The following is a 13,540-nucleotide window of genomic DNA, read 5'->3' as shown; positions in this document are numbered from 1 at the left end:
TTAAATATGTTTTTAGTACCTTTATGGATCTTGAGAGAGTAAATGTCATTGCTGTGAATGCAGGCCTCACTGAGCCATCTGATTTAATCAAAAATATCTTACTTTGTGTTCCGAAAATGAATGAAGGCCTTATGGGTGTGGAACGACATGAGGGTGAGTAATAAATGACATTATTTTCGTTTTTGGGCGAACTAACCCTTTAAATTTTAAATAAAAGCCACATTTCAAGTCCATTTTTATCCTACAAGGAATGTTACGGGTCCAATACAAGTTAAAGTCTATAGACAGCAATTCTGGCAAAATGTTGACTACCACAGAATTAGATTTCCTTTTTTTTGCTTTTTTTTTACTTTAAAGAAAAATTGCCCACTGACACTCATGTTGTTCCAAACCTAGAAGACTTTTGTTCATCTTTAAAAACCTTATTTTTTATGAAACCTGAGAGACTGTCCCTTCATTGAATGTCCATTCCACCAAAACTTTTACCCTTTAAAAAGATCACAAAGACATCATAAAAGTAATCCATAAATGTCTGTATCAGTATCAGTATAGTTTTAATGCCATGTCAGCATCTGTAGGTATCTTCATGGCAAAAACTGAATTACAAAAATACAAGTATTACATTTATACAATTTAAATAAAAACCAAGAAAACGAAAAAAAAAATATAATTAATATTATACAAGATTTTTAACATTAACATATGATAAAAATTCTAAAACCTTTTCTAGTTAAATCTTACTAAACTTTACTTCATAAAAATGTTTTCTACTTGCATGAAAAGTGGGACAATCCAATAAAATATGTTTAATGGTCTTGCAGAACATACATAGAGTTGGGTCTTCGCCTTTAAGCAAAAATGCCAATCTGGTAACACTTTAGTATGGGGAACACATATTCACTATTATCTATGACTTTTCCCTCGATAAACTCCTAATTGACTGCTTATTAATAGTTAGTAAGGTAGTTGTTGTAGTAGTTAAGTTTAGGTACTGGGTAGGATTAAGGGATGTAGAATATGGTCATGCAGAAAAAGGCATTAATATGCACTAATAAACAGCCAATATGCAGGCTAATAAGCAACTAGTTAAAAGTGATAAATTGTTCCCCATACTGAAGAGCCATCGTCAATCTTGTATGAGCTATGCAACATCTGGTGAACATTACTTGATCAAATCTTGTTTTAAGGGAGATTAAAAATCTGTCTGAGATTTCAGGATGTCATGACCCCTTTAAATCACAATTTTGTGGCAATACTCCAGTTGTCTCTGCATATTAATCTGAGATAGGAGAAATTATTTTAACATTGAAAAATTACACAGCTTTAACTTGCATTGAACCGGGAATTCCCTTTAAGTTTGAATGAGCAAAATATTTAGCATTAGTGTCCATGTTGAATTATTGAATTATTTTAGCTTGTAAGAAAGAAAGTATTTACCCTATTAAGTGCCTCTAGATAGACAGTGTGAGCTCCCTCTAGTACACACTGGTTCTTCAGCACCCGCAGAGACACACCCACCGTGTCAGGATCCGCCACTGAGTTGCCATGTTCTCTTAAACTCCTGTCTGTGCTCACAATAAAACACAGAGTCAAAACTCACATAGGCATATTCCATGAATGAACTAAAAGGACACTAAGTAGACGGACATTCTACCTGGGTTGAGAAGAACTAAACTCGCTCTGAGTCCCTCCAGCTGAACTTCAGGAACGAAGTTATGTGCCTTCAGAGCAATCAGGATCTGACCGAGAACCAAGGCCCCTTCATCTAGACTGGCCCTCCTGAAAGTTATATAAAATTATGACTCCAGTTGCACGTTTTCGCCTGTCATATGTCATAAACTGTCATTGATCAGAGGAGGGAAGTGTGTGTGCTTACGCTCCCTGAAAGAGTGTGTGAAGTAGTTTGCAGGCACTTTCACACACTTCACTGGAGTTTGAGTGTTTCCGCATCAGATCCACAATGTTGAAATGGATGCCAAGTGATAGCAGCAGAGCTCTCATCCTACCTAAAGCCACAAAAACATACAAACGAAGTGATTCCTGAGAGACATCCCTTATAAAAAAGAAGCATACTTAAAAAAAAAAATTGTTATGGAAAAAATATACTTTAAAATAATATACTTAAAGGTGCAATATGTAATATTATCTGTCCGCTAGAGGTCGCTAGAGGCCTATTCAAAACAAAGGCGTAGCTTGATGACGCCAAGTTTGAGCGCGGAATCTTGGGACATGTGGTCTTCACCTCAACGGCCGGTGGAAAAGAATTGGGATAGGACTCGGGAAGCAATCATGTTCATGGATGCGATTATTAACGTTTCTGTAGTATGAAGCAGAGCAGGACCGAGTGTTGTCAGAGCTGAACGAGGCCGCTGGAGCGATTGTGCAACACATGCCGTGAGCAGCGGAACTTTTATTATGCCGCAGTCGCCAACACCGCTTCCGCTTTTCCGGTCATGAGTATGAGGTAACACAGCTCTGTTTATCATATTAGATACATTTGAGTGTGTTGAAAATGTTATAACGTTACTCTGTGCGTTCGCTCAGTGGCTGATGTGAGACACTGTTGCACACTGCAGTAAGCTATATCAATATTAGAATATCATATTAAATGCTGGATGGCTTGTGTTGATAAATAGCATGCAATTAATTTTAAAACATATTGTATGATGGAGAAAATGCTGTATTACTGTTACTAAAAATAAAGCTGCATCTGATGCTATGTTAGCTACTTGACAAAATAGTGTTTTTCTCTGAGGCATGGTAAAGCATGGTACTCGCAAAAAAAATCAAGAAAACTAGATTTAAACAATAAGACTAAACGTGTTGAGCTATATAACAATAATTAGTTTTCTGTCTATAAATGTATCAAAACAGTTGTTCCCTTGTCTATTAAAACATGTAAATATTAAAGTGTTTTTTTTGTTTCGATGGTTTCTACAAAATAAAACTGGAAACCGAGGGTAACTCGGGTATGGCAGGCGACTCCTCACTCGTCCCGGAACCTTGGTTAAAATTGCAATTTTCTTACGATTTACAAATAGTTGCAAACATTTGGGATATTGTAAGTACTCAAGCGAACAAAATATATAACACTGGCCTAGTGTTTTTTGGATATTTTACTGCAAAATTCTTACATATTGCACCTTTAAGTGCAAATTGACATTTTTTTGGACACTTAATTAAATGTTAATTACAATTAAATTAAAATACTATATTTTAAATTTATATAAGACAATAAGTTGAACTTTAACCAACAAGTGTTTTTTTGACCCACTTAAGTAGGACTTAAGTACATATATATTTAAATATATTTGTAATTAATTACACACTTCTAATGATAAAGTTGCAATTTAGTACATGTAAAATTTACTTTAAATGTAATATCAAATAACACTACAGTTAAAATTTAAAATGTCAACACAGCAAAATAAGTGTAATAATTCTTTAAAGCATGACAAAAGATTATTAAACAATGATTTAAAATGTACATTAAAGTAAAACTTTTAATTTGATCTTATTAAACATTGTACTAATGATAAGTGTCTTAAGAAACAAGAATCTGCAAATACAGCTTCTTAAAAATTCACTTTTAAGATTTGAAGTACACTACAAGTAAGCATTTAATACAATTTAGCACACTTTTTCACAAGGGATCATATATATGTGTAAAAATAGTATTTTTTTTTATTGTTTTGTGTAACATTGGCCAAATACTTATTCATATACTAGTTCTATGTATGAAGAGTATGTACATATGGACAAGCAGGTGAGTGTAAACAAAAAAAAATGATTTCATAGATCAAACTATGATTTTTAGCTATGGCAGTAAACCTGTGTTGGAACATCTGTGTCAAAAAATATTACTGCAATAGAAAATAGCAGCAAATTAATTCTCATAAGATTGCGGGCAGTACTAATCTAAAAGCACACACATCAGAAATCATACAATATCTGGGCACCTTTAGCAAGCTATTTTTGACCAACTGTAGTACTATAATTTGGTATGCACTGATTCTAATTCCTAAATATTATGAAGGATGGATAGCATGTGAAATGCAAAATAATCCACTTAATTTCGGAGATGATAAGTGAAGAATTATACGTGCTATATAATAAGGTTATGTAATAAAAAAGCAGCATACGACTGTTTGAAACTATCACAGCATACAGCATACTTACTGTGGCGCTGTATTAGTGTGCGTAGTGTACAGGAAGTAGCTTGAAACACCCCCACACTGGATGAATGCAAAAGCATCGCAGCCATGATGAGAGTGTGAAGAGGAGGCCTGTGTGTCAGAGAAACAAATTAAATCATAGTTACAACCTGAGTTCATTTACATATGTCCGCCTACATTTAAATATCATCACCTATTCAGTATTCAGCAACTTGACTTGCCCTGGTGATAACAGTGTTAACTAGACTAGTATGCAGAGGTTAGCCAATCATAATCCCTATACATATGGACAAATAATAATAATGCATGTTATGCTTTCTTCCTGCATTTTGACACAATAATAACAAAACAATCAAAAGAATTAAAATCATTCCCTTGAGCAAAAATAATCTGTATAAAAATCAGATTGTTTGTAAAACAATAATATTGGTCTCAACCTTTAATTATAAAAGGAATTCCAAAAAAAAAAAAAAATAAATGTTACATAGCACAGAATATGAAGGAATGCTAACCTTCCTTCCAGTTCCACATGTTTGGACATTTTGCAATGGAGCAGCAAACTGTTTAAGGCCCAACAGGCAGCTTCCTGATTGGACAACGAGACAGAAAGTTACATAAAATATTGAGATGATCGTATCATCTTTCATGATCTTTTCCGCATTGCAAGCTAAAGCATGTCACCTGTACTGTGGCATCTTCAGCATGTCTCTCTAAAGCCGTATAACAGGCCTCTCTCCATACAAGCATCTCCTCCGCTTGGGTGGCTTCTTTATTTACCAGAACTTTCCGTTCCACCTCGTCCTCCTCAGTCCACTCTTTGTCCAACCCTTCATTCTGTACAATACACTCCACTGAGAAAAAACAAAAAAAATATTAGTACGGAGCCATGAACATGACATGCAAAAAAAAATAAAAACATTTTTTATATATATATATATACATACACTGTTTTTTATTTTAAAATATTTTATTTAAATATTTAAATAAACATTTTTTTTAATATTTTAAAATGTAATTTATCCCTGTGAAGGCAAGCTGTATTTCATCATTACTCCAGACTTCAGTGTCACATAACCCTTCAGAAATCATTCTAATTTGCTGATTTGCTGCCCAATTATTATCAATTATTATTGGTGCTCAATTATTAATAATGATTCTTATTATTATCAATGTTGAAAACAGTTTTTGGTGCTTAATATTTTTAAGAAAACTGTGATAAATTTTTTCAGGATTCTTTGATGAATAGAAAGTTCAAAAGAACAGCGCTTACTTAAAATAGAAATCTTTTGTAACGTTATAAATGTCTTTACTGTGACTTTTGATCAATTTAATGTGATAAAATGAATAAAATTGATCACAGAACAGTTATTTTGAATTGTAATTATAATATTTCACAATATTACCATTTTTATTGTATGTTTAATCAAATAAATGCAGCCTTGATGAGTATAAGAAACTTTTTTTTCAAAAACATCTTAATTATTCCAAAGTAGTATATATCCTATCCGTTTTTAATCTAATTATTCCAATCCTTAAAGCCAAATCCTCTATCCTAGCTATCAAAATTACCTCAAGTTCACTCCTTCCAGCCACAATAGACTCTATACCCTCCAATTTTCCCAGGCAAAACATTGCCAACATCAACAGAACCTTTTTTGGGTTTGTTTGTGGCATCATTTGAAATTTCACATGTAAATGAGGACTGCTCACTGAAAATGCCTAGTCAACATTTAATCATGTCCAGAATCGTAAAATGTATGTACAAACAGTCTGACAAATAATAATCATAAAAAAGCAGCATACATCTCAAGTGTAGGCTCTAAGGGATCCAGTGGAGAGCCAGGTTCTCAATTTATACTGTACTATCATGTTAATGTTAGTCATATTGACTCACCAAGCGCACTCAGACAGGAAAGGGCTGCAATCTGCACTGTGGCATTCTCAGGATAAGAGACGCATGCTTTCACTGCTACTTTATGGACACCATTCAGCACCAACATATTATAGTAACTCTCTGGTAAAAAAAAGTCAAAAACAAGAAAACATAACTCAAAGGTATCAAAACTAAACAGCACTTTTTAAATGTTGTAGGAACAGCATTGTTTCAACATGACCTTTAGCTCACCTGATGTAAAATTCCGTAACAAACAGCAACCAGCCTCCTGTATCGACTCGGAGTCGAGCCACATGTCCATAGCCTGACATGTTAGACTGTAGCATTTAACTGTTTTGGACATCAGAATCTCAACATTGCTGGCTAGATCCAAGAAAGAGAAGCTTATTTGATATTTTTTTTGATAATCCAAGTCATTGATCATAAAAACAGAGTGAGCAGTGTGTTATACCCGGATCAGCCAGTAGTATGAGGACCCTCAGCACTTGAAGCACCACATTCTCACTGTCCATGAACTGGCTCAGCGCATTCAGAACCACCTCATGGTCCTTCTTTTCAATGAACTCCACCAGATGATCCTCAGAAACTGGCAATCAAGCAGGTTAAATGAACATTTCACATAGAGCAGCATTTACTGTGAGCGAAGCCGCTCTGAGACGCACGTAACCTACATGCATGTAAAAAATTAAAGCACATATTAAACCCGCAGGGCATATATTTATTTTTTTGAATCGCAGCCTTTGTGAATTCACAATAGCACTATGCTATAGTATGGTTTTTAAATAGTTTTAATACATGCAGCCTTAGAAAACGGTCTAATAATGTGGTTCTCGTCTGTGGAATGCACCACTTCCAGTATTTTGCCCTACTTTTGATTTAATCAATTATGTGACATTTCGCATTAGGCTATACAGTAAATTCCATTTCTATGACTGGACTCTTGTGGATGCGGAAATCATAGGGTCCTATTGCGCATACTCAAAGGAATTTGTAACAAATCATGGTTACCTGTCTGCAGCAGTAGTTGTAAAGCAGCACATCCCTGTAGTTGAACCTCTTCTCTGTCACTGAAAGACCTCATGGCCTCCAGAACCAAGAAAAACACATCCACTTCCTCCTCATCCAGAACCTTCATCACAATCTCACCTGACCCACAAACAAACAACACATCCATCAGAACCACATTTGACCCACAAACACCAAATATTAGTTTCATTTCAGAAGGGGAGTGTGAAAACATGGCAAAATGGTGGTGAACCGCAAGTGAAATGAAACGTGGAAATCTTACCACAGTAATCTATGTTTGAGTAAGGGGAATATGGCTATTTCATAATAATCAACAAGAAGAACTACATGTATAAATAACTCCATAAGTATGAGAGACTTTCCCCATATCCATAGTTATGTACTGTAATTTCTGATTTGATTATGTCATTGGCAATGCTTCATGGGATGTGTAGTTTGTCGCTTCATAAAACAGCATTGCAGGGGTGCCCAATCCTGTTCCAGGAGATCTACCTAACTGGAGAGTTCAGATCTTACCCTGATCCAGCACACTTGTCTGTAATTATCATTAGCTGGTTCAGTTGTGTTTGATCAGGGTTGCAACAACTTTGCAGCAAGGTAGATCTCCAGGAACAGGTTTGGGCACCCCTGCAGTTTTGTTTCCTTGTTGTAATGTTGTGATTCACATGGGAGCCGGCTGGTTTGGTTCAAATTTTTTGAAAGAATGTTTTGGAAATCCTTATGGAGATTAAATGAATGCAAAAAATACTTCAGGAACCAATACTTTATAATGGTTGTGTAAACAGTATAATGGAAAAGCAAGTCTTACCTGACTTAAGTAGCAGAGCCAGAGCTCTCAGGCCCACCATCATCATCTTGGCGTCTTTATTATACATTGAAAGCACCTTAAGAATCTGCCTATGAACAAACATGCAAACACTTACATAAATCTGGTGAACATGGATAGCAGCAATGAATGAATTAATTCATTCATTCATTGCTGCTATCCATGTTCACCAGATTTATGTTAATTAATTCATTCATTCATTCATTAAAAAAACGGTTTGAGTATCTTAAGGCATCACGACATGTTGAAGCCAAGGTCCCATTTCAATTGTTAACTGTTGTAGGGCTGGGCTTTCGAAACTTCTTGCAGCTTTAAAATCTTCTACTTGTATGCTTCATTCTATAATGACCAAACTATTAAAAAAGTGATAGCTATAGTTTTTTAGCCAATGTTAAATGTTTTACCCCTTCCATCTCAAGAGGACATTTTCCAAATTCCATTCAAACTGGAAGTTATATGTTTCAGTCAATCATGTTCAGAAGAATAGCCTGGTTTAGATCTTACCTGTCAGATCGCTCTTTTTAAAAGTTGTTGTTTTTTCTGTTTTTGTTAAATAATCTGTTAAAGGGTTAGTTCACCCGAAAATGAAAATAATGTCATTTTTTTATTAAGATATTTTAAATATTAAAAATTAAGAGATTTTTGATGAAATCCAATGGCTCAGTGAGGCCTGTATTGCCAGCAATGTCACCGAACCTCTCAAGATCCAGAAAAGTACTCAAAACATATTAAAACAGTTCATGTGAGTACAGTGGTTCTACCTTAACATTGTAAAGCGACGAGAATACTTTTTGTGCACCAAAAAAAAAAAAAAAATAACGACTTTTCAACAATTTTCAGTGATGGCCAATTTCAAAACACTGCTTCATGAAGCTTTACGAATATTTTGTTTCGAAATCAGTGATTCGGATTGCGTATCAAACTGCCAAACTGCTGAAATCACATGACTTTGGTGCTCCGAACTAAAGCTTCGAAGCAGTGTTTTGAAATCAGCCATTACTAGATATTGTTGAAAAGTCATTTTGTTTTTTTGCCGCACAAAAAGTATTCTTGTCGCCTCATAATATTAAAGGGATAGTTCACACAAAAATTAGAATTCTGTCATCATTTACTAACCCTCAGGTTGTTCCAAACCTGTATAAATTTCTTTGTTCTGTTGAACACAAAGGAATATATTTTGAAGAATGTGGGAAACTGAACAGTTCTGGGGCACCATTGACTTCCATAGTATTTTTTTCCTACTATGGAAGTCAATGGTGTCCCAAAGCGGCCTGGTTACAAACTTCCTCCAAAATATCTTCCTTTGTGTTCAGCAGAGCAAAGAAATTTATACAGGTTTGGAACAACTTGAGGGCGAGTGAATGATGACATCATTTTCATTTTTGGGTGGACTATCCCTTTAAGGTAGAACCACTGTACTCACATGAACTGTTTTAATTATGTTTTGAGTACCTTTCTGGATCTTGAGAAGTTTGGTGACATTGCTGGCAATAGAGGCCTCACTGAGCCATTGGGTTTCATGAAAAATATCTTAATTTGTGTTCCAAAGATGAACGAAGGTCTTACGGGTGTTAAAAATGGATGGCTATTAATGTCCTTATATAATAATAATAATAATAAAATTATTTATAACTGGATCTAATGCTTCTAGATATTAAGATCTATTAAGGTCTCTTATTTTTCTATTATGTCATACTCTAACAGCATTCTTCCTCCTCAGAAATTAAGTTACATAATATTCTGTTTTCAAGCTGAAAATTTGGTCCATACATTCATAACTTCAAGACTTGCAGTGCACTCTTTACTGGATTCCCCAATGTATTCAATGTAAATAATTCAATGTAATGTAAATAAACTGCAGCTTCTTCAAAATGCAGCAGCTAGTTCTAACCAAATCTACAAAATATGATGTTATCGGTCCAATATTATCATCACTACACTGGTTACCTGTTCAATAATAAACTATTTCTACTTATTTATGAAGCTTTTAAGGGTCTAGCCCTTCAATACCTAACGGGTATTACCACCTTATTACCCCTCATGGCCAAAAGATTCTAAAACCCTCAACTTTTTTACTCCATCCACACCTTGGGATAGCCATCCCAAAGTTTACTAGCACCTGTCATACTCAGATCCACCCTTGACTGCCATCACTCTCGAGTTGTTGTGCCTGCATCCCTACTATTTGCATATCACATGGATTTCTATTCTATGTATAACAACACAGAATATACGATTTATAAACAATATACTCTATAACTTAAAACATTAGAATTCAATCAGATTATTAAAACCTGTCATCACTACTGTGCAGTTACGTAAATTAAATGTAAAATTCAAAATTTGTGTATGTGTGTGTGTATGCTTTGTAGAAAAAAATAAAAAATAAAATAAATATGAGCTAGCACAGAATTCCCCAAGGTGTATCTGTTTCTCCCAAGATTTCTTTAACATCTTTCCTCAGGCATTTTCTTTGTAAAGCTGTTCTGGAACAATATGTACTGTGAAAAGTACTGTAGAAATAAACTGAACTAAACTGATGCACAATTCTTTTATATGCATCAATCCTCCTAGTCAATCACTTTTAATCTTAACCAGTAGAACAAAGGAATTCTCTTTTGTGCTTTCAGTTTTATAGAATGGTACAGAAAGTGGGTTAATCAAGGGAGGCAATGATACTTCAGCTTTAAAGTACTAAAAGTTGCTTCAGTTAGGACATAGTCTATATAAACAGGAATGTACACCCATATAAGCTCATAGAAATTACTTAGGCTTACTTGTGCACCTCTATAAAATCATAGTCCACTGGGTTGGTCAGACTATCCAGAGTGGTTGGACAGATCTCCATCAGACGACATAGCAAAGACCAGCCTACCTACAATATGATGAAAACAGTAAATCACTCTTTTAAAAACCGATAAACCAATAACTGATTTTAGTCGATAAAGCTGAAATTAAATTTACAGCAGAAAAGATGCCTTAAACAACAGTAAAAAAAATAATTTTCTTTCATTTACTAACCCTCATGTCATTCCAAACCCACATAACTTAGTTACTTTCTCACGGCACGTAAAATATACAGTAAACATGTCAGACATTGTTATAGGAAAAATGCTAAAAGTCGCTGCAGAAACAAGGCTGTGTTGTTGCAAAGTGTCGGACGAGCAGAAAATTACAATATAAAGGAGACTTAAAGGATAAAGGATATTTTGAGAGCAGCAGAGACAACAGCACAGAATAAAGCCGCTCATACCAGCCATCTACTGTATGTTTCTGCAGCTGCTCCAGAAGACGTAGTAGTCCAGCGGCTACACATTGCCATGTTGTAATTACTTTTTATTGCAAACCCCTCCATTTTGTTGTAGTTGTTTTCGACATGCCTACCAACGCAACGTCACTGCCATAGAAACCAATGCAGATATTCCAGAAAATGTAACAGCGCCAATCAGAGTCCAATCAGATGCACAAATAATCAGATTTGGATGAACAGTGTGAACGTAGCCTTTCTTTCTCCCAAGAATAGTATGTTTTATAGAATTTTCATGTTGCTCTTTTCCATTAAGGAAAATGTGCCCAAGCACATTCAAGTAGTTTTTAAAATTTTTCCTTGATCTTTTATGTAAGAGGTCATTGTACTATTAAAACATCCTGTAAGTTCTGTAAGTAAAACTTCCTCGTTAGTCCAAAAACAGCTTTTATTGAAACCAAGCTGCAAAAACGACTTGGTTCGGATTTTGTCACATTATGGCGTAATAGTTCAATGAAAGACCGCTTCTGCAGAATCAGATCAATGCCTACTTCTACATCATTGTGTATTTGGCCCCACCCACTGGCATGTTAGTGAGATGAGAAAGACAGATACAGGATCACTAGACTAAAAATAACATTACCTACCAAAAAATCTTAATGCTAGGAAAGTACTTAATTATTTTCAACAATGTGAATGTCTCAGCAGAGCATTATTTGTTTATTCGTTACATTTCACTGTGGATTCTTTGGGAAAATCAGTGACATTTTCAGTGTAGGCTTTACAAACAGACTTTTACTGTAAGATATGGTCCCGACAGTAATGCCACAACATGTAAGTAAACGTGTTAATTCTAATTCCTGATCTGTGATCAGTGATTTCTGATATGATTCATGTACACTCAGATGTTCTTTGTCTCAAAATTGTTTCAAGCCAGTGACTAAACGGTCAACTTCACATTGTTTCTCTTAGTAGCATGAAAATAATCTGTTTTTAAATTGTGATTAAATTATATACAGAAAACGATCAAAGAAGCCTCCCTTTACAGTATAATTGCTGGAGCTGTCAATCACATGGTGTGAGTTTATCAGTGACTGAGTTCTGGACTCCCATTATAATCAATGACACTGTCTACCCTGCACAACAAATCTCTTATTTCCATCACGTTTGAACTTAGTTATGATGAAAGCATTCGTGAGAGTGCAGAAATCACAAGTTCACTGCATTCATGTGCTCAACAGACATGTCTGTCATCACTACAATGCTCGTACTTACGTGCGACGGTAGTAGATCTAAATATAATGCTATAATAATAAACAGTTTTCATGATTAGTTAATCTTGACAGCTGTAATAGTAAAAACGAAGCAAAAGTTTTCAAATGAGTTCCACATGTAATACTTATATGATATGCAAATATGTTAGCTAATCACAGCAGTGGGCGTTTACATTGAAGTCTCACATCAGACATGCCCTTTCCAACAGAGCATTCAAATCAGAGGGTTAAAAATCAGGGTAGAAAATGGCCTTTTATTTCTAAATTATGACCATTTTTGAATCATACTAACATTATAAAAGAAACATTATAAAACATTATAAACAAAAATTGAAAAATGCAGCTCATGACCTTTTTAAATTCATAAAATGACAGAGAACTTGGGGGGGCAAAAATCTACTTTTAATCTACTTTTATGGTATTTTCAAGCTGTTTTTTAATCATTTGGTGCTTGATAGTCTCATTCACTATTCACTTTCATTATGGAAAAGAGCAGCATTAACATTCTTTTCAATATCTCCTTTTGTGTCCCACAGTAAAAGTCATATGGTTTGGAACAACATGGAGCCATTTTGGGTAAACTACTAAGCATTTGCCAGGAAATTTGTGCAGGCAAAAATTGATGATTACCTGCTGAACTTTGTTGTTGAAATGCGATGACAGCACCAGCATCAGAGGCACATGGACGTTTTGATCTGCAAACAGCTCAACTGTAGGACAAAAGAAGAACACAAACCTAAAAATATCTGAGCAGATGTCCCACTGGGAAAAGCACAGAGAGGGGGGTCTGAAAGTTTGCATTACTGTCTGTCTATATGAATGTGTTAAGACTTTAAAGCAACAGAAATGTTAACAAAGCACAGGCTACACATTTCCAGTTTCAGTGGACATAATAACTCACCACAGTGATCTGTATGGGACAGGAACAAGAGGTCTTGTATGATCTGGACCATGGTGCCCAGCTGTTTCCCCTCTTGGAGATTCAACCTCACCAGCAGCTTCTTCAGTCTGATCCCTAATTCCTCTTTATCAGCCATGATCTTCTACTGTCTGACATCAAACAGAGCTTTAAACCACCTTCTGATACTCACTGACCAT

At 35.1% G+C, this 13,540-nt stretch overlaps 1 protein-coding gene across 3 annotated transcripts in view; it reads right to left on the bottom strand.

The window, feature by feature from the left end:
* Window positions 1–13,504, bottom strand: part of lrrk2 (leucine-rich repeat kinase 2) — a 49,852-nt gene extending 36,348 nt beyond the window's left edge. For 2 of the 3 annotated variants that reach the window (XR_007928348.1, XM_051884536.1), the window contains exons 1-14: window positions 13,344–13,504; window positions 13,073–13,152; window positions 10,699–10,796; window positions 7,904–7,992; window positions 7,078–7,215; window positions 6,521–6,655; window positions 6,301–6,432; window positions 6,070–6,189; window positions 4,857–5,026; window positions 4,688–4,761; window positions 4,180–4,286; window positions 1,877–2,006; window positions 1,655–1,779; window positions 1,438–1,565 (exon numbers count right to left, since the gene is read on the bottom strand). Coding sequence is in view for 2 of the 3 variants with exons in the window: in XM_051884536.1 (XP_051740496.1) it covers window positions 1,438–1,565; window positions 1,655–1,779; window positions 1,877–2,006; window positions 4,180–4,286; window positions 4,688–4,761; window positions 4,857–5,026; window positions 6,070–6,189; window positions 6,301–6,432; window positions 6,521–6,655; window positions 7,078–7,215; window positions 7,904–7,992; window positions 10,699–10,796; window positions 13,073–13,152; window positions 13,344–13,479 (1,662 nt within the window). In the remaining variant the exon portion in view is untranslated. Of the gene's footprint in view, window positions 1–1,437; window positions 1,566–1,654; window positions 1,780–1,876; window positions 2,007–4,179; window positions 4,287–4,687; window positions 4,762–4,856; window positions 5,027–6,069; window positions 6,190–6,300; window positions 6,433–6,520; window positions 6,656–7,077; window positions 7,216–7,903; window positions 7,993–10,698; window positions 10,797–13,072; window positions 13,153–13,343 lie in introns of those variants that run through there. The other variant, XM_051884537.1, reaches the window with a different exon arrangement.
* Window positions 13,505–13,540: the final 36 nt, after the last annotated feature.

This window comes from Ctenopharyngodon idella, chromosome 24 (genome assembly GCF_019924925.1).
Source record: "Ctenopharyngodon idella isolate HZGC_01 chromosome 24, HZGC01, whole genome shotgun sequence".
Classification (NCBI taxonomy): domain Eukaryota; kingdom Metazoa; phylum Chordata; class Actinopteri; order Cypriniformes; family Xenocyprididae; genus Ctenopharyngodon; species Ctenopharyngodon idella.
The sequence above is the reverse complement of the archived record's forward strand: the minus strand, read 5'-3'. Positions and strand labels throughout refer to the sequence as shown.